General features: G+C 38.4%; 1 protein-coding gene, 2 long non-coding RNA genes and 1 pseudogene across 3 annotated transcripts; 2 read left to right on the top strand and 2 right to left on the bottom strand.

Annotated features, from left to right (window-relative positions):
- Nucleotides 1-345: 345 nt before the first annotated feature.
- On the bottom strand, nucleotides 346-1,411 carry LOC143861843 (uncharacterized). The gene is made up of 2 exons (XR_013240033.1): nucleotides 674-1,411; nucleotides 346-556 (listed from the first exon to the last, which is right to left on the bottom strand). It is a non-coding gene; the product is annotated as an uncharacterized LOC143861843 (long non-coding RNA).
- A 10,223-nt stretch (nucleotides 1,412-11,634) lies between these two features.
- Nucleotides 11,635-12,108, top strand: LOC143866828 (protein FAR1-RELATED SEQUENCE 7 pseudogene; annotated as a pseudogene).
- A 111-nt stretch (nucleotides 12,109-12,219) lies between these two features.
- LOC143866814 (protein FAR-RED IMPAIRED RESPONSE 1-like) lies at nucleotides 12,220-13,310 on the top strand. The gene is made up of 2 exons (XM_077376011.1): nucleotides 12,220-13,152; nucleotides 13,242-13,310. Exons 1-2 carry the CDS (start codon nucleotides 12,220-12,222, stop codon nucleotides 13,308-13,310), a joined length of 1,002 nt encoding a protein of 333 aa, XP_077232126.1.
- Nucleotides 13,311-15,084: 1,774 nt separating this feature from the next.
- Nucleotides 15,085-15,832, bottom strand: LOC143861837 (uncharacterized). The gene is made up of 2 exons (XR_013240032.1): nucleotides 15,673-15,832; nucleotides 15,085-15,588 (listed from the first exon to the last, which is right to left on the bottom strand). It is a non-coding gene; the product is annotated as an uncharacterized LOC143861837 (long non-coding RNA).
- Nucleotides 15,833-18,964: the final 3,132 nt, after the last annotated feature.

Genomic DNA, 18,964 nt, shown 5'->3' with positions numbered 1-18,964 from the left:
AATTCATCTTTTAGCAAAAGCTCAACCCGACCCGATCCAATCCAAGTTGTACCCCTATTTAACACTCCCCTCACGTGTGGCCAGGGGCGGAGCTACGTGTTGCATAGCTGGCCCCCCTTGAGTTGGGAAAAAACTTCCAACAGATCCTTGCCACTTGGCAGTGGAATACCGGGTTAAAGGTTACTTCTAGGGAATAAACAATCAAGGAAAGTAGAGTGCTATGTGTTGTGTCTCTAGGGAATATCATTGCATTCCTTTGCATCCATGAAAAACTAATTAGGTACTCTTCATCCACCCATTGTAGAAGAAAAACTACATAAAAAAAAAAAAACACCCAACCAAAGATTCAAGGGGAAAAACAGAAACAACTGTATAAAAATTTCTATTAAAATTGGTTAACAAGATAACAGTCGATAACACTGCAATGCTTAACAAGATAAGACTAACTAATGCCATACACTGAACCTATACTAAACGGTGTCTTCTATATTGTTAGGCACCTCCCTTTTCCCTTGTACAATCCCACCACTTCCCAAACCACCATCTTTTTCGTTTTCTGTGGGGATATGAAATAAACAGGAATCTAAATTAGAAAAGCAGAGGGGAAATCTAGATATGAAATAAACTCGAAGAAACACAATAACGCAAATTATCAAAACCTGCTAGTGCTCACCTCCGTCATCGTGGAAGGCTTATGGAGGGTAGTGATGTCAATACAGATGTGAAGAGGATTCTCCTCAGAGCTCCCTGTTTCTATTCTCGAGGAGGATACCAGGACTGAGAAGTCGCAAACCAAACAGCGTAGAGGGACAAGACAAGGAAAGAAACCCAGTACAAGCCATGGCCAGTCCAAGAACAGAGAAGAGACAAAATAACATAAGGGTGTGTAAGTCAGTAAGAGAGCAATGCTGCCGGCGATTCGAAAAGCGGGGTCGCGGGCAGCGAGTAGATTACGAGCGGCGGAACCAGATAAAGAGAAGAAGATGCCGAAGAGGATATTGAAAATTGAGAAGAGAATCGGATGGCGAAGAGTGTATAAATATCCGATGAAGAGCAGGCTGCTTACCGAGGACATTGCAAGACAGATGATGACTTCCATTGAGCTAGGGTTTGGTTTCTTCTCTTCCTCTTCTTCTTCACCCATTGACCCAGGATTTGGTTTCTTCTTTTCCTCTTCTTCTTCACCCATTGAGCCAGGATTTGGTTTCTTCTTTTCTTCTTCACCCATTTAGCTAGGGTTTGATTTCTTGGCAGTCTCTTTTTCACCCATTCAGCGTGGGTTTGGTTTCTTCTTCGTTAAGAGATGGAGGAGGGGCTATTAATATTAATAGGAAAGAGGAAACCGTAATGCCTATTTTGGTTACTTCGGGGGTTTCTATTTTCATGATCCCACTCCTCACTTTACTTCGGGGGTTTCTATTTTGATCATCTGCATAGGGACTACCCGCTATAGAAACTTCTACCGATTGGAGATTTACGATCATCCTACATATGGAAATAATTTATGGGGTACAGCCTATTTATGTGTTGAGGGGTTTGGATTATACTACAAAGTGGCCCCACAGCACTTTTTGGTGCGGGCCATAGCATACTTTTAATCAATTGGGGAATGCAATGATCAAAATACTGTAGTGCTGATAACATTTCCCTATAATTATGATTAATTTAGAGGCATATTGTCATAAGTTGATTGTCCATCTAAGTAAAAATTTAATAGGATTGGTTCAAGTTACCTTTTCCATGTTTAGAAAGAGCAGAACTAAATCGACCCCCTAATCTCTCTCTCTCTACACAAAAGGTAGAAACTTTTAGAATTTTTTTTTATTAGGAATGCTAAAGTGAAGGGTGCCCTTGCAAAACACCAGCTACAGCTACAGGGGCGCCCCCATTGGACCAATTTCAACAAAAATAATTTTATACTTTTCTGTGCCATTTTTATATTTTCTGTGCCATTATAAACTCACTTTGTACCAGGGCAATACAATTGGAAGGGAGGATTGGATATTTTCTCAATTTCTAAGGGCAGCTAAGTAAGCTCAGTTCAAGTGAAATCCTCTTATAAGAATGTCCAGTATGCTAAAAATCTAAAAAAGTACAACATGGTGGTACCTCATTATTCCTCATATAACTACTTCGCGATGACAGGGAAACTTTCGTTCATTACCAAGGGAAATGATATCAGCACAACCACGTCTTAATACTTAATAGTAGCACTAACCCATCTCGTCTTTTATTATTTAAAGAGCTGCAAAGAATATTACAGTTCCTGAAAAGAAGGCATACTTTTTTCTATATAATGCCTGCTTTCTTTATAAAATAACAAACATACCCTTACACGTGGCAACAAAAATAGGCATGTTTTTTCTATATAATGCCCACTTCTATGCATATTATCTGCATTGCTCCTCTTAGCTTTTCAAGGACTGGTTTCCCAAATACCAATACTATTAAGAGATTCTTGGCCAGATCTCTACTTTGGATATTACAAGATCCTTAGGTCAAGATTGGGCATGATTCATTTCTATCCTTGGCTCGAATCTCTGCCATGATCCATTTCCATCTTTAGCTAAAGATTGCTGGCAAATTATTTCCATCTCAACTGTAATTGACAGCCAAGATATTTGCTGTAATTTATTCTGTATATTTGACTTTCTTTTGTAGTATTTGACGGGGTATGAAAAACAACAACTAATTACCTGTCGACACGTGGCCCAGAAGGGCCCACCACAAATCCAGCATCGGCCCAGGGGCAATCCGGTAATTACCTAAGAGTAGGTAAACCTACTCCCACAAAAGGGCCGACACCTGTCCTGGGGTAGGTAATCCAACCACCCCAGGTCTCCCTCTATAAAAAGCCTCTCAAGGCTCAAAGAAAAGGGGAATAACTTCTAAGCTACCACTATTAAAACTTGGCTTTGCACTCCTGCTCGTACTGACTTGAGTGTTGAAGGGCCCGTCCGGAGCAACGACTCCGGGTTGGCCTTCTGACCTCGTTTGCTCCTGTGCAGGGCTCACCTCCTTCACTTTGGCTCCTCGGGTAGAACCCCCTAATCTCTCTCCCTGCACATAAGGTAGAAACTTTTAGAAATATTTTTGATGAGGAATGCTAAAGTGAAGGGTGCCCTTGCAAAGCACCGCTACCGGGGCGCCCCCATTGGACCAATCTCAACAAAAATAATTTTATACTTTTCTGTGCCATTTTTATATTTTTTGTGCCATTATAAACTCACTTTGTACCAGGGCAATACAATTGGAAGGGAGGATTGGATATTTTCTCAATTTCTCAAGGGCAGCTAAGTAAGCTCACTTCAAGTGAAATCCTCTTATAAGAAATGTCCAGTATGCTAAAAATCTAAAAAAGTACAACATGGTAGTACCTCATTATTCCTCATGTAACTACTTGGCGATGACAGGGGAACTTTCGTTCATTACCAAGGGAAATGATATCAGCACAACCATGTCTTAATACTTATTAGTAGCACTAACCCATCTCGTCTTTTATTATTTAAAGAGCTGCAAAGAATATTACAGTTCCCAAAAAGAAGGCATACTTTTTTCTATATAATGCCTGCTTTCTTTATAAAATAACAAACATACCCTTACACGTGGCAACAAGAATATGCATGTTTTTTCTATATAATGCCCACTTCTATGCATATTATCTGCACTAGTTTCAGACCCGTGCGATGCAGAGAGCGACGAATAAATTAGATTGGTTCCATGTAATGCCGCAACAATAATGCCTATATCCATGGCAACCGTCCCGTGATAAATCTCAATATCATACCAAAATGTTTCTTTAACAAAGGAGTTGGTAGTAAAAGGAAAGCAAAATGTAGCTGAAACTGTAGTGGCTGAGAGAAAGAAGAAAAAGAAAAAATAAAGTTGCTACCTTAGAAAGAACTCTTTGCTCACAGTAAGTAGGCAAATCCGCAAGCCTGTTGTTCCTTTGGAAAAAAAAGAAGAAGAAGAGGGCGTGTTAGGATTTAATGGGCCTACTGATTTAAGAAGGCTATGTACAATCAAGTAGCTCTTGTTTATGTGCTCACCAACTGATAACAAACATTTAATAAGTTTGAATCCTATTACTTTTAGGCCTTATTTGTTTTGGATACGCTTTTGATTGAGTCCCAAAATTGATTATTGGATTAAAAATTAAACTCAATTTTCAGTCATAAAAAAATCAATTCTCAAAATCCAAAAGGAACAGAGCTTTAACAAACTTGTACTCTTTGAAACGCTACTGATACTTCTATAATTGTGAAAAAAATTATGATGCAAGGGAGAATGAAGGTTCTACCGACTTTATCCTCTTCTCCACTTGGGAGACAGATTTATCATGAAAATTCAGGAAATTCTTTTCCCAATTTCCAAACATGCCGTTAAGCCCAGTTTGTTTTGGTTCAATTCCTGAAATCACAGGCCTTATGCTCTGTATGTTTTGGATTTTGAGAATCGATTGTGTACAAAACTGACTATTTGGACTCAAAATTAAACATAAATTTGAGTGCAATAGAGATTGAGCCTCTAGCTCAATTGGGCATGGCTTTGTTCTTCAACTTCGAGTTTGGAGATTTAATCCTAGCTTACCTATAAAAGAAAATTGTCTCCAATAATCAATTTTGGACTCCAAATTGGTTTTCAAAATCCAAAACAAACATGGCCTTTGGAACCAAATTCCTTCCACGTTCCAACTATAGTTATTGGATCCATTCAACTTGTGGGAACCTGTTACAAATTAACTATTTATCGCCAACTCAATCATCAGGCTTCGGATTCCTAAGCCTTGTTTGTTTTGGATTTTGAGTCAAAAGCTTATTATTGGACTCAAAATTAAACACAAATGTGTGATTCCAATAATCAGTTTTAGAGTTACAATCGGTTCTAAAAATCAAACAGGGCCTAAATGTTTCTAAAAAAATAGGGTACTGCATCATAAGGCTACGGCTGCTAACCAAGTTAAATTAAGGGCGCTGATATTCCCCCCCCCCCCCTCTCCCGACGGCTGGCTAACGTTTTCCCATCATTTGACCGGTCTCTCTCTCTCTCTCTCTCTCTCTCTCTCTCTCTCTCTCTCACACACACACACACACACACACACAACATGAACAGTTGGTGGGCCCAACATAAACCGTTGGTGGAATGGTGGGCCCATCTTTGAACAACGTAAGCCCCGCCCATACCACACCATAGGATAATCCAAACCGTCCATTTGACGGGCCAAAAACGTAAATAGGTTGCGTCCCAAAATATTATTTCCATAGGCTGATCCTAGCCCTCCGATCTAAATAGAAACCACATCTTATGCAACCTCTATAGATTGTAGGGTTGTGATCATCCTACGGAAATAATTTTTGGGGCACAACCTATTTACATTGTGGCACATCAAATGGACAGCTCGGATCATCCCGTATTACACCAACACCTACAATTGCTTGACACCGATCTTCCCGTATCAAAACTTCCAATCTTAATCTGAAGATTAGACATATACAAGTAGGTACATTTTGTAACAGAAGACAAAGACTAATCCAAAAAATGAGGGATTATGTTACTAATAGATCATTTTTGAGATTCATTGTTGGTGGAGGAGATTCAGCAAATGTGATTAGGTCGATGAAGCACCAGCATGAAAACTGTTGAAGATTGGATTCCATGGGGAATATATTAGATGCTATTTATGTTCAACAAATACCACTGCGTGAGGAAGCAATTTCAAAGGCCGACATAATAGACATACAAGATGTTGAAAGACTGCGACCTACAGTAACGATCGTTATCCTATTTCAAGATTAAAAAAAATGATACAAACAAATTTTGGTTTTCAACGTAGTGACTTGGAGTCACATGCCTGATTTAGGCTTTGTAATTTCTTAAGATTTCTCCAAAGGTGGCCCTAGGTTTGGGTTTGGACCTAGTTTCTAGATATGTTTTTGTTGTTGGATCCTCTTGCGGTTTCTTTCTTTTGTTTGCTTTTGATGAACTCATTTCACCGGCCAAAAAGTAAAAATATTCATGAAAATGCATAGGAAGGTAATTTAAAAACTTATTTTAGTGAAGCCAAACAATGGCTTCATCCATGTAAGTGCCAATCAAAACGAATGGGCCAAAAATCCATATTGGAAACTTGCAATGAATACACAAATCATATGGAACCAAAACTTTTCGAAAAAAAAACTATTTACATTACACATCGTTTTCAAATATAAATAAATAAATAAATATATATATATATATATATATATATATATATATATATATATAGATAGAGAGAGAGAGAGAGAGAGAGAGAGAGAGGAAAATGATTGTACGGTCGAATATATATATAGAGGAAAAGGATTGTACGCTCGACCGTACCTAAAGTTAGGTACGGTAGAGTGCCAAATCACATGGGTCCCCCATTTTTGGTGAGCATATAAACCATTCATTTGCAAGGCCCCATCATAGATAGGGTGCATACCAAAAATCAGCACCATTGAATCATCCTAACCCCTCCAAAACTGGAGGCCAAAATGGGCAGATTTGTGGACAAACACTGTCTGTCCATTTTGGCCTCCACAAATGGATGGGTTAGGATGATCCTATGGAGCTGATTTTTGGTATGCACCCTATCTATGATGGGGCCTTGCAAATGAATGGTTCCTCTTCGCCTTCCCTTCCTTCCCTGGCCAACGCCCTATTAGTAAGGGGAGTCGACCAGAGCAGGCAGAGCGCATCCATCCCCGCACGGGGGTTTAGTGCTCACCAAAAATGTGGGACCCATGTGATTTGGCACTCTACCGTACCTAACTTTAGGTACGGTCGAGCGTACAATCTTATTCCTCATATATATATATATATATATATATATATATATATATATATATATATATATATATATATATATATATAGAGAGAGAGAGAGAGAGAGAGAGAGAGAGAGAGAGAGAGAGGAAAATGATTCTGAGCTTGAAGCTCATATAGCTTATATGAGCTTGAGGGCCTAAACACATGTGGGCCCACATTGTTAGGATGATCCAAAGCATTCATTTGAAAGGCCCTTACATAGATAGGTTGTGTCCAAAAAAATCAGATTCATAGAATCATCCTAACCCATCCAAAAGTGGAGGGCAAAATGGACAGACACCGTTTGCCACAAATCTGCCCATTTTTGCCTTCGGCTTTTGGAGGGGTTAGGATGATCCAATGGAGCTGATTATTTGTACACACCCTATCTATGATGGGGCCTTGCAAATGAATGGTTTGGATCACCACAAAAATGTGGGACCCATGTGTTTGGGCCCTCAAGCTCATATAAGCTATATGAGTTTCATTGCTCACAATCATTTTCCTCATTTTCCCCATGTGTTTGGGCCCCCATTTTATTTTAAGCTAGTGTGTAGGTAACTTACCTACACAAGTGTGTAGGAAATGTTCTCATATATATATATATATATATATATATATATATATATATATATATATATATATATATAACGGTTCCTACACATGTGTAGAGAGTTCTCTACACACTAGCTTAAAATACAGTGGGGGCCCACATTGTTTGGGTGATCCAAGCCATCCATTTTAAAGACCCTCACATAGATAGGGTGTCTACAAAAAGTCAGATCCATAGGATCATCCCAACCCTACGATTTGTGGAGGTAAAATGGATGTCTTTAAACCTTCACAAATTAGTCCATTTTTTGCCTCCACAGTTCGAATTGTTAGGATGATCCTATGGATCTGATTTTTTGTGGACACCCTATCTATGTGAGGGCCTTAAAAATGAATGGTTTGGATCACCCAAATAATGTGGCCCCCACTGTATTTTAAGCTAGTGTGTAGATAACTTATCTACACATGTGTAGGAACCGTTTTCTCATATATATATATATATATATATATATATATATATGTATATATATATATGTGTGTGTGTGTGTGTGTGTGTGTGTATGAGCTTAGTGATTCTAGTCGGTAGAGTAGATAAGGTTATCTACTTCACCCTTATTAAGAGCCGTCGGATTATAAGTGTAATGATCCCAACCGTTCAAGATATATATATATATATATATATATATATATATATATATATATATATATATATATATATATATATATATATATATATATAGAAAACGAGGTTTCTGTTTTCCCCCCTCTCTCTATACGCACGCTAGGTTTTTCGCCTTTTCCCTCTTCTCTTCCTCGCTGGAAATCACGCACGCTGGGTTTTCCCTCTTCTCTCTCGCTGGAAATCCGACCCTCGCTGGTGAGTCCTAAAACTCTGATTTAGATTTTTTTTTTTCATTTATCATCAGCCAACAGAAATGGGTTTCAGATGTATGATTTTTTTTTTCATTTATCATCAGCCAAAAGAGCTGTGGGTTTTCGAACAAAGAAAACCCACATCGTTTATCATCGGCCAACAGAAATGGGTTTCAGATGTATGAATTTTTTTCCATTTATCATCAGCCAACAGAAATGGGTTTTTTTTTTCATTTATCATCAGCCAACAGAACTGTGGGTTTTCGAACAAAGAAAACCCACATCGTTTATCATCGGCCAACAGAAATGGGTTTCAGATGTATGAATTTTTTTGTTTTTAATCATCAGCCAACAAAAACGGGTTTTTTTTTTTCATTTATCATCAGTCAACAGAAATGGTTTTTTTTTTTTTTTTTTTCATTTATCATTGGCCAACAGAAATGGGTTTTAGATGTATGAATTTTTTTCCATTTATCATCAGCCAACAGAAATAGGTTTTTTTTTTTTTTTCATTTATCATCAGCCAACAGAGCTGTGGGTTTTTCGAACAAAGAAAACCCACATCGTTTAAACCCTAAATAAAAATCTGAAAGTAGGGTTTCAGATGTATGAATTTTTATGTTTTTGGTTGATAAAAAGGATTTTTTCACAACGGTTTTGATTCATTTCTTGTGGGCATTTGATTTTTTGTGGGCATTTGGTTGCTGATTTTTTATGTTAAAAGCAGATGTGATTTTTTTATGGGCAGTTTTCATTGGTGATTTTTTATGGGCATTTTTATCTTACACAAATTTCACAGAATATGGTTGCCTTGCTAAATTGCATAGTTGCCCGCAAAAATTGCATGGGTTCTGAAACTATATTGTTTGTATGAGTCTTAAATCCGCTGGTTTTACTTTAATTACTTGTTTTCATCTATGGAGTTGTTCATTTTCACTCATTGTTGTATTTGTTATTAAAAGGTGCTGAAGTTGTATGTATGTGATGGATAGTAATGAGTCGCAGATTTGTGGGCATTTGATTGATGAAGTCGACTGTAATGGGTTAGTTGTGGTTGATGACAATGAAGTTGATGGCAATCAATTAGTTATGTTGAATGAGGGGGAAATTCCGAATGAGGGTGTTGTAGGTTATGTTGATAACGAGGAGGGGTGTAGTGGTGCCGTTACTACGCCTAATAAGGATGATGGAGGGACAAGTGTAGATAATGAACCCTTTCTTAATCAGCAGTTTGAAACCCCAAAAGCTGCGTACGAGTTCTATAATGTTTATGGTTTGGCTGCAGGGTTTGGTGTACGGAAAGCCAAGACCAATAAGTCAAACAAAAATTTGGAAGTGATAACGAGGAGATTTGTATGTGAGAGAGAGAGGGTTTCAAAAATACTAAAGATAAGAGACAGATAGGAAAAGAAGTGAAGTTACGCCGCTCTGTAAGAGAGGGCTGTGAGGCATAGATGGAGATTAAAAAGAGAAAAGAGAAGTGGGTTGTGACTAGCCAAACATTGTCATGATCTCCTACCAAAAGAGGAATGCATCGCTCACATAATTAAAACGGGGTATGAAAAACAACAACTAATTACCTGTCGACACGTGGCCCAGAAGGGCCCACCACAAATCCAGCATCGGCCCAGGGGCAATCCGGTAATTACCTAAGAGTAGGTAAACCTACTCCCACAAAAGGGCCGACACCTGTCCTGGGGTAGGTAATCCAACAGAAATGGGTTTCAGATGTATGATTTTTTTTTTCATTTATCATCAGCCAAAAGAGCTGTGGGTTTTCGAACAAAGAAAACCCACATCGTTTATCATCGGCCAACAGAAATGGGTTTCAGATGTATGAATTTTTTTCCATTTATCATCAGCCAACAGAAATGGGTATTTTTTTCATTTATCATTAGCCAACAGAAATGGGTTTTTTTTTTCATTTATCATCAGCCAACAGAGCTGTGGGTTTTCGAACAAAGAAAACCCACATCGTCTATCATCGGCCAACAGAAATGGGTTTCAGATGTATGATTTTTTTTGTTTTTAATCATCAGCCAACAAAAACGGGTTTTTTTTTTCATTTATCATCAGCCAACAGAAATGGGTTTTTTTTTTTCATTTATCATCGGCCAACAGAGCTGTGGGTTTTTCGAACAAAGAAAACCCACATCGTTTAAACCCTAAATAAAAATCTGAAAGTAGGGTTTCAGATGTATGAATTTTTATGTTTTTGGTTGATAAAAAAGATTTTTTCACAACGGTTTTGATTCATTTCTTGTGGGCATTTGATTTTTTGTGGGCATTTGGTTGCTGATTTTTTATGTTAAAAGCAGATGCGATTTTTTTATGGGCAGTTTTCATTGGTGATTTTTTATGGGCATTTTTATCTTACACAAATTTCACAGAATATGGTTGCCTTGCTAAATTGCATAGTTGCCTGCAAAAATTGCATGGGTTCTGAAACTATATTGTTTGTATGAGTCTTAAATCCGCTGATTTTACTTTAATTACTTGTTTTCATCTATGGAGTTGTTCATTTTCACTCATTGTTGTATTTGTTATTAAAAGGTGCTGAAGTTGTATGTATGTGATGGATAGTAATGAGTCGCAAATTTGTGGGCATTTGATTGATGAAGTCGACTGTAATGGGTTAGTTGTCGTTGATGACAATGAAGTTGATGGCAATCAATTAGATATGTTGAATGAGGGGGAAATTCCGAATGAGGGTGTTGTAGGTTATGTTGATAACGAGGAGGGGTGTAGTGGTGCCGTTACTACGCCTAATAAGGATGATGGAGGGACAAGTGTAGCTAATGAACCCTTTCTTAATCAGCAGTTTGAAACCCCAAAAGCTGCGTATGAGTTCTATAATGTTTATGGTTTGGCTGCATGGTTTGGTGTACGGAAAGCCAAGACCAATAAGTCAAACAAAAATTTGGAAGTGATAACGAGGAGATTTGTATGTGAGAGAGAGGGTTTCAAAAATACTAAAGATAAGAGACAGATAGGAAAAGAAGTGAAGTTACGCCGCTCTGTAAGAGAGGGCTGTGAGGCACAGATGGAGATTAAAAAGAGAAAAGAGAAGTGGGTTGTGACTAGTTTTGAACCCAAACATTGTCATGATCTCCTACCAGAAGAGGAATGCATCGCTCACATAATAAATTCGTGAAGAATATGGTTTGTAAGAATTTGATGGAGAAGCTCAGTGACCATGGGGTTAACCCTTGTAACATTGCTAGGGTGTGTATTTCGGCATCTGGTGGTGGCAGTGGCGTCACAGCAAATCAGGTAGTGTCCCATTTGAGGGTACGTAGGCGTAACAATATGGGGCAAGAAGCATTCCTAATAGCTCGATAGTTCCATGAGAAACAAGCTGAAGATCCAAATTTTTATTTTGCGATGGAGATGGATGACATTGGGAACTTGAGATCTATGTTTTGGGCAGATTCAAGGGCGAGGAATGCTTACCTCACCTTCGCTGACGTAATTGTATTCAATGTCACATACAAGACGAATAGGTTTTTGATGTCATTCGCACCATTCACTGGAGTTAACCACCACAGGCAGTCTACTCTATTCGGATGCGCGTTGCTAGCAGATGAGAAAGATGAGACATTTACATGGTTATTTCAACAATGGTTGAAATGTATGTTTGGGGTAGCTCCGGGTTGTATAATTACAGATATGGATGTGGCGATGAGAAATGCTATTAGAAATGTTTTTTCGAAAACCCGTCATAGGTTTTGCTCGTGGCACATTCATAGGCATCTGATTGAGCATTGTGCAGGCATGCGAGATTCTGAATCTGACTTCTTTAAGGATTATAATAAGTGGTTTTATAAGAGACAAATACCCGATTGTGAGAAAGAATGAGAAAATTTTGTGGATAAATATGGGATTTCTGAAAACAATTGGCTAGCGAAAATGTGAGAGCTACGAAGTCATTGGGTGCCAGCGTATTTTAGAGAGACTTTCATTGCTGGCATGACTTCTAGTTCGCGTAGCGAAAGCATAAATTCATTCTTTGATGGATATGTTAATCAGAGCACTACTCTACCAGAATTTGTGAAACAATATGCTAAGGCGCTTGCTGATCGTAGTAAAAAAGAATCTGAAGAAGATTTCAGGACTAAATCTTCAAATGCTGTATTGATTTCAAGGAACAAACTGGAAGCACAAGGTGGGAAATGTTATACGAGGACAATGTTTAACATTTTCCAATTGGAGTTTAAGGATAGCAACGACTGTTGGTATGACTTATTGGGTGAGAATGACAATGTCACAGAATACAGTGTTGGATTGAGTGATGAGGAGCCTTGGAAATGGTGCAAAGTTGTCTATGAAGAATCTGATGAAGGTGTAAAGGCCACATGTGCGTGTGCAAAGTTTGAGACCGTAGGGATTTTATGCAAACATATCATTCGCATAATGTCCCTGAAGCGTTTAAGTTGCATTCCTGAGCGATATATCCTAAATCGGTGGACAATTGCGGCAAGATTTCACATAGATGGTGGGGTGGCCATAGGCGAAGATGATAATGATGAAGTAACTCCAGTTGAGAAATGGTACATACTATCAAAGTGTCAGAGAGTAGTAGAAGTACTTGAGAGCAGAAAAACTGTTTACAAGAAGATGGATGATACTTTAGATGCGTGGCTGGAGGAATGTGAACAGGAGAAGAGAGAGAAGCAAAATGTGTTGTCAAGTAGTGGCAGCAAAGTGCAATCTAATTTTATAACTGAATCCCTTGATATATCTATTCGCGACCCCCTAGTTGTGAAAACCAAGGGTCGGCCGAAAGCTGCATCACGGTTTAAGTCTCCGTTGGAGGTCTCCCAATCCGAATTAAAGAAACGGACGTGTAAAAAATGTGGAGGAAAAGGCCACTATTCAACAACCTGTAACAAAAAGAAAAAGGTTTGGACTTCTGCTTACTTATGTATTCATTTTTAAATCACATGAGTTAACATATATCACTTATTTGTTCTTACTGTGTGTGCCAATAGATGACCACGCCAAAATTTGAAGGGGAAGAAGGGGAACAACAACACGAAGAGGAGCGTATGGAAGATTGAAATAGGTTAGTGTATTTTCTTAATACATTCCTCACTGTACTTGTTCTTATGAAGTTTACGTGATACTCTAGCAGTTGTATGTACCATGATTGTGGGTGGTTCTTGTTACTAATTTTGTCTTGTCCATGTAATATATTCAGGGTGCTTTTGAACTTGACTGGAATCGTAGAGAAGATGCTTTTTGGAATTGCTTTGGAATCGCAGAGGAGAGATGGTGCCATCAATGTCATGCTCCTGCTCAATTGGGAGTTCTATTTGTTGGAAACATTGTCATGGTGCCATCAGTATTAAAATTCTATTTTAATATTAATTTAGTTCTTCTATAATCTATCACGACGGCCATCACAGACTTTGCTGTGAACTGATCCTGTCTGTGAGTTTGTGTGAGAAATTTTAACCAATTCGAAGGAATAAAGCTACTATGCAAGAACCTAGTCACTGGTTTGTTGGGATAAAATGTTCGGATTTTGTGAGTGTCTGATGTTTAAGTGCATATCTTTGGGTCATGAATTGTGAATTTCACACCTTAGGGTCTTCATAATCTATGTATAGAAATTCAGAATTCCATGGATCCTAATCTTAGGACCGTTGGTTAAATGGGCTACTGGTGTTGCCATGGCCTTCAAATAAGGTGTTTGTGTCCATGAAAGGATCTCCCTCTAGTTTCTGTCACAACTTTCTTATGCTCCTTCGGCCCTCTCTGCCTACGCTTTTAAGGCTACCGTGATTACATACCATGCTCCAGCCATTTTAACCTGAATCGATGGAGCGTTGGGGAGAACAAAGAGAGTGTGGGGTACTGGTTCTTTTCGTTTGGTTGCCACCGTAATAGTGCTTGTCTGAGAAAGGAAAGTAAAATGACATCAGTTTCCCGTTTGTGGAGATGTTTGGTTGCCATGCAATGTGCATTCTGCTTTTCTTGTGGCCTTGTTTGGATTGCAGGAATTTTTGGGAAAAGTTTCTAGAGGAAAAATATTTCTAAAAGTTCTTACATTTTTTACACATGAAAAAAATATAACTTGAACCAACCAAATTCAATTTTTATTTACACAGACCTTTAATTTATTATGACATCCCTCTAAATAAATCATAACCGCAATATTTCCATTCTAAATTAACGAAAGAAGAAATTATCCTTGGAACTAGAGGTAAACATAATCTCATAAAGGACTACAAAGGTGTACTCAACAATATTGGTCCGGACTTGAAGGATCATGTGCGTAGGATCATCTGATAAAGGTGTACTCAACGATATTTATCCGGACTTATGATCGCCATTCGGATCAACGGATCTGATCCCACGCACTAGGCAAATGCACAGCCTAATAAGTGTATATTAGTAAGGAACCTTACAGCCCAGGTCTTTTTAGCTTTTTCCAATAAATTTACTACAATAAGCTAATATGTAGCATATCTCCTTGTAGTGGGCATCAATGGGTTGAGCCTATGCCAGATTTGTGGAAGCCCAGGCCTACCCATATTTGCCGAGGCCCAAACCACTATGGTTGTTCAGATATCATGCATTTATGTTTATGGTTGTTCAGATATCACATATTTGATGTATGACTACCCCCATTAGATAAATATTAAGTTGAAATGTGAGACCCATTAAAAAAATAATAGTTCCCATGGCATCCCAGTCATTGGGTGCTGAATTAGTTAGAAGGGTACATGTTCACATGCAAAAGCAGAACCCATTCAACATTTCTAACTAATAAAGAGATTCAATTCCTTAAGTGATAGGAAAACGTAAGCATGAGATACAATGGTCACATGCCGAGCCAATTGTGTATCTACATTAGGAATAAATAAAAAATTAGGAGAGTTATAGTAGATGAGAATGTGCCTCTTCTGATACATTCAGTGCCAGATACATGCACGAGACGTTCCAAATATACATTCACTGCCAGATACACTTCTACTCTCACTTAGTACTTCGAAGGAAAAAGAAAAAAAAGAAGAAAACCCCTACTACTACACAAACTTTAAACATGGAATTTTCATTCTTTAGCATCATAACATCATTCTTAAGTTCGTTGTTGCGGTCTTTAAGCATGGAATTTTCAGTCTTCAGCATCATAACATCATTCTTAAGTTCGTTGATGCGGTCTTTAAGCATGGAATCTTCATTCTTCAGCATCGTTACATCATTCTCAAGTACGCTGATGTGGTCTTCCATCGTTCCGCCTTCACGTCTATGGTGAAAACTCGACTCCCAGCCTGGCTCGTTCCCATCAAACGGAAGGTCAACCCAGAGGAAATATTTACACATGTGGCCCTGCATGTTATTGACGTTGTTTAGAATTTCAACAACTTACCAAAAACCTTATCAAAACAATGAAAATCTCATCTGTAACTCAACTAGGTATCCAGCACATTTGAAGTATGGCCGGCCTTGGTTATTATCTATGTTGGTCCGTGTAATTTTTCGAACTGCTGGCTTATTACAAAAACAATTTATGGCTGTTGGTTGTACGCCATGTGAGATACCACTAGTGTTGCTTGAAGATGCCATGCTTTATGCTTCTGTAATTAAACAAAAAAGATTTCAGAGAGTAAAAGAATAATTTAAGCATAAAGCAGCAGAACACCAATAAAAAAAAACACAAGGATTCACAGAGAGTAAATGATAAATGACTTAACTCTGTTTTTTACCCCCCTTTTTAGAATCACAGATAAATCCTAGACAAAACCCCAATATCTTTAACTCAAAACCCTACTTTCGAAGCAAAAAAAACCGATATCTTGTATTACATAGCTGGGGAAAAGAATTGGTTAAATCTAAAAAGGGATCAAATGCCCTTAAAAAAAACAACCTCTCTTGTTTTCCATCGCGGGGAGAAAAAAAATCATTGCCTTGAAATTCAACATCCCATGAGAATTCAAAAAAACAAACGTGAATTGGTGTGTATGTTAATTTTTCTGCACTACTTTAGGTATGTGAATTGCCTTGAAATTCAACATCCCACGAAAGATTTTGTGGTCCCCGCCAAAATGCCGAGATTGTTAAATTCCCACAATGCCCTCCTACCAAATTCCCAAAATATCGAGGGATTGTGGGAATTTAACCCTCTAGTAGGGGTATTATTGTCATATCAAAAATTTTGACTTGTGGTCCCAGCCACTATGCCTAAATGGTTAAATTCCCAAAATGCCCTCGCTACCAAATCCCCAAAATGGCCGACCTTACCATTCGCCGGCCGGATTCTCCTTTGCAGAGACTCCGACAGCTATAGTTTAACAAACGATGGCATTTTGTTTGAGAATTTAACCCTCTAGTAGGGACATTATTGTCATTTTGTCATCCCCTTGAATGTTTTTTTCTACTAATTTTGAAACCTGAACTGCTACTCTTCTTCACAAACCCATTAAGCATCCATATAGAATTCATGAAAACAAAGCCATATATTAAGCATCCACATACAGTACTTTCTAAAAGAAAACAAAAAAAGAGCAAAACATCCACAATACGAGAAAAAAAATGTAAAAAAACATAAGTCCAAACGCCCCATTTCAGGTAAACCGTACAAAGAAAAGCCCAGAACCAACACAGAACCCTTACTAAAAGTAACCCTAATGAAGAGAACCCAAGAACCATGAATCTTGAACCCAATGAAAAAATCAAGAAAACACACATCGTTTAAACCCTTGTGCAAAAAGCCAGTGTTTTCTCAACCAAAAACTACAGAAATATCATAAACCCTTGTCAGATGGTGGAGATCCAAAGGAAAAAAGAAACCCTTGTGAAAAAATCCTTTTTATTCGAAAACCCACAGCTCTGTTGGCTGATGATAAATGAAAAAAAAAACCCATTTCTGTTGGGTGATGATAAATGAAAAAAAAATCATACATCTGAAACCCATTTCTGTTGGCTGATGATAAATGGAAAAAAAAAACTAAATCAGAGTTTTAGGACTCACCAGTGAGGGTCGGATTTCCAGCGAGGGAGAGAAGAGGGAAAACCCACCGAGGGAGAGAAGAGGGAAAAGGCAGAAAACCCAGCGTGCGTAGAGAGAGGGGGGAAAACAGAAACCTCGTTTTCTATATATATATCTTGAACGGTTGGGATCATTAGACTTATAATCCGACGGCTCTTAATAAGGGTGGAGTAAATAGCCTTATCTACTCTATCGACTAGAATCACTAAGCTCTCTCTCTCTCTCTCTCTCTCTCTCTCTCTATATATATATATATATATATATATATATATATATATATATACATATACACGAGGATAGAGTTGCTGCACTCGAGCGTAGCTAAGCTTAGCTACGCTCGAGCACAAAAACAGGGTGGGGCCACATTTTGGGTGGGATCCAAAGCATTCATTTGATAGGCCCTTTCATGGGTAGGGTGTCCACCAAAAATCAGCTCCATTGGATCACCTTAGGGTGTCCATTTGATGGAGCTGATTTTTGGTAGGCCACCCATCCATGATGGAGCCTTCCAAATGAATGGTTAGGATCACCTCCCAATGGCCCCACCCCACTATTTCTGTGCTCGAGTGCAGCTAAGCCTAGCTGCGCTCTAGCGCAGCAACCCTTCTCTCTCTCTCTCTCTCTCTCTCTCTCTATATATATATATATATATATATATATATATATATATATATATATATGAGAAAATGGTTCCTACACATGTGTAGATAAGTTATCTACACACTAGCTTAAAATATAGTGGGGGCCACATTATTTGGGTGATCCAAACCATTCATTTTTAAGGCCCTCACATAGATAGGGTGTCCACAAAAAATCAGATCCATAGGATCATCCTAACCATTCGAACTGTGGAGGCAAAAAATGGACTAATTTGTGAAGGTTTAAAGACATCCATTTTACCTCCACAAATCGTAGGGTTGGGATGATCCTATGGATCTGATTTTTTGTAGACACCCTATCTATGTGAGGGCCTTTAAAATGGATGGCTTGGATCACCCAAACAATGTGGGCCCCCACTGTATTTTAAGCTTGTGTGTAGAGAACTCTCTACACATATGTGTAGGAACAGTTATATATATATATATATATATATATATATATATATATATATATATATATATATAATAAAATAAAATAAAATCGAATCATAGTATTTCAACCCACTAGTCCTCAAACACGGCATAAAAGACATAAGAGAAACAATGAAAACTCATTGCAACTTACTTACTCATTTCACAGAAGAAGAAAACTCACCTTAGTGGCATATCTTGCTGAGAACCTATATCAGAATGCCCAGAAAAGATCTTTCCTTAGACCAAGTGTTGGAGTAGGACCCGCACTGGAACCTATATCAAAAAGCCCAGAAATTCCCTTGAGTAAAATTGCCACGGTGGGTGGGGATACCAGTCTGCAAAGGGCTGTTACGTCCTATGGATGAGGTACCCCGCTACTTAGGGGATCTCTGAAGGGAACTACACGGTAACTGGTGCAGATACTTTTCTGATCAATGGTTTGAATAGACTTACATACACCTAGGTCGATTCATGATTCGGGATTTGGCTCGGATCCCTAGAAACCTGCCCATCTGATCATACGGGTCTTGGGGTAGGAATTTTGGGCTACTTCTCTGCAGATAGTCCCGGGTAGACTTTAGGTTCCCTACATGCTTTTGTGCTTTTTTGCTTTTTTGATTGCCTCAATAATGACATAGTTTGG

Source organism: Tasmannia lanceolata, unplaced genomic scaffold (assembly GCF_043159265.1).
Source record: "Tasmannia lanceolata isolate RefF3 unplaced genomic scaffold, GAP_Taslan_0.1 ptg000003l, whole genome shotgun sequence".
Classification (NCBI taxonomy): Eukaryota; Viridiplantae; Streptophyta; class Magnoliopsida; order Canellales; family Winteraceae; genus Tasmannia; species Tasmannia lanceolata.
The sequence above is the reverse complement of the archived record's forward strand: the minus strand, read 5'-3'. Positions and strand labels throughout refer to the sequence as shown.

What these genes read in the sequence shown, in the direction of transcription:
- LOC143866814 (XM_077376011.1), top strand. Translation starts at nt 12,220, where the DNA reads ATGACTTCTAGTTCGCGTAGCGAAAGCATAAATTCATTCTTTGATGGA. An exon ending in CCTGTAACAAAAAGAAAAAG is followed by an intron (nt 13,153 to 13,241) that starts GTTTGGACTTCT and finishes GTGTGCCAATAG; the next exon opens with ATGACCACGCCAAAATTTGA.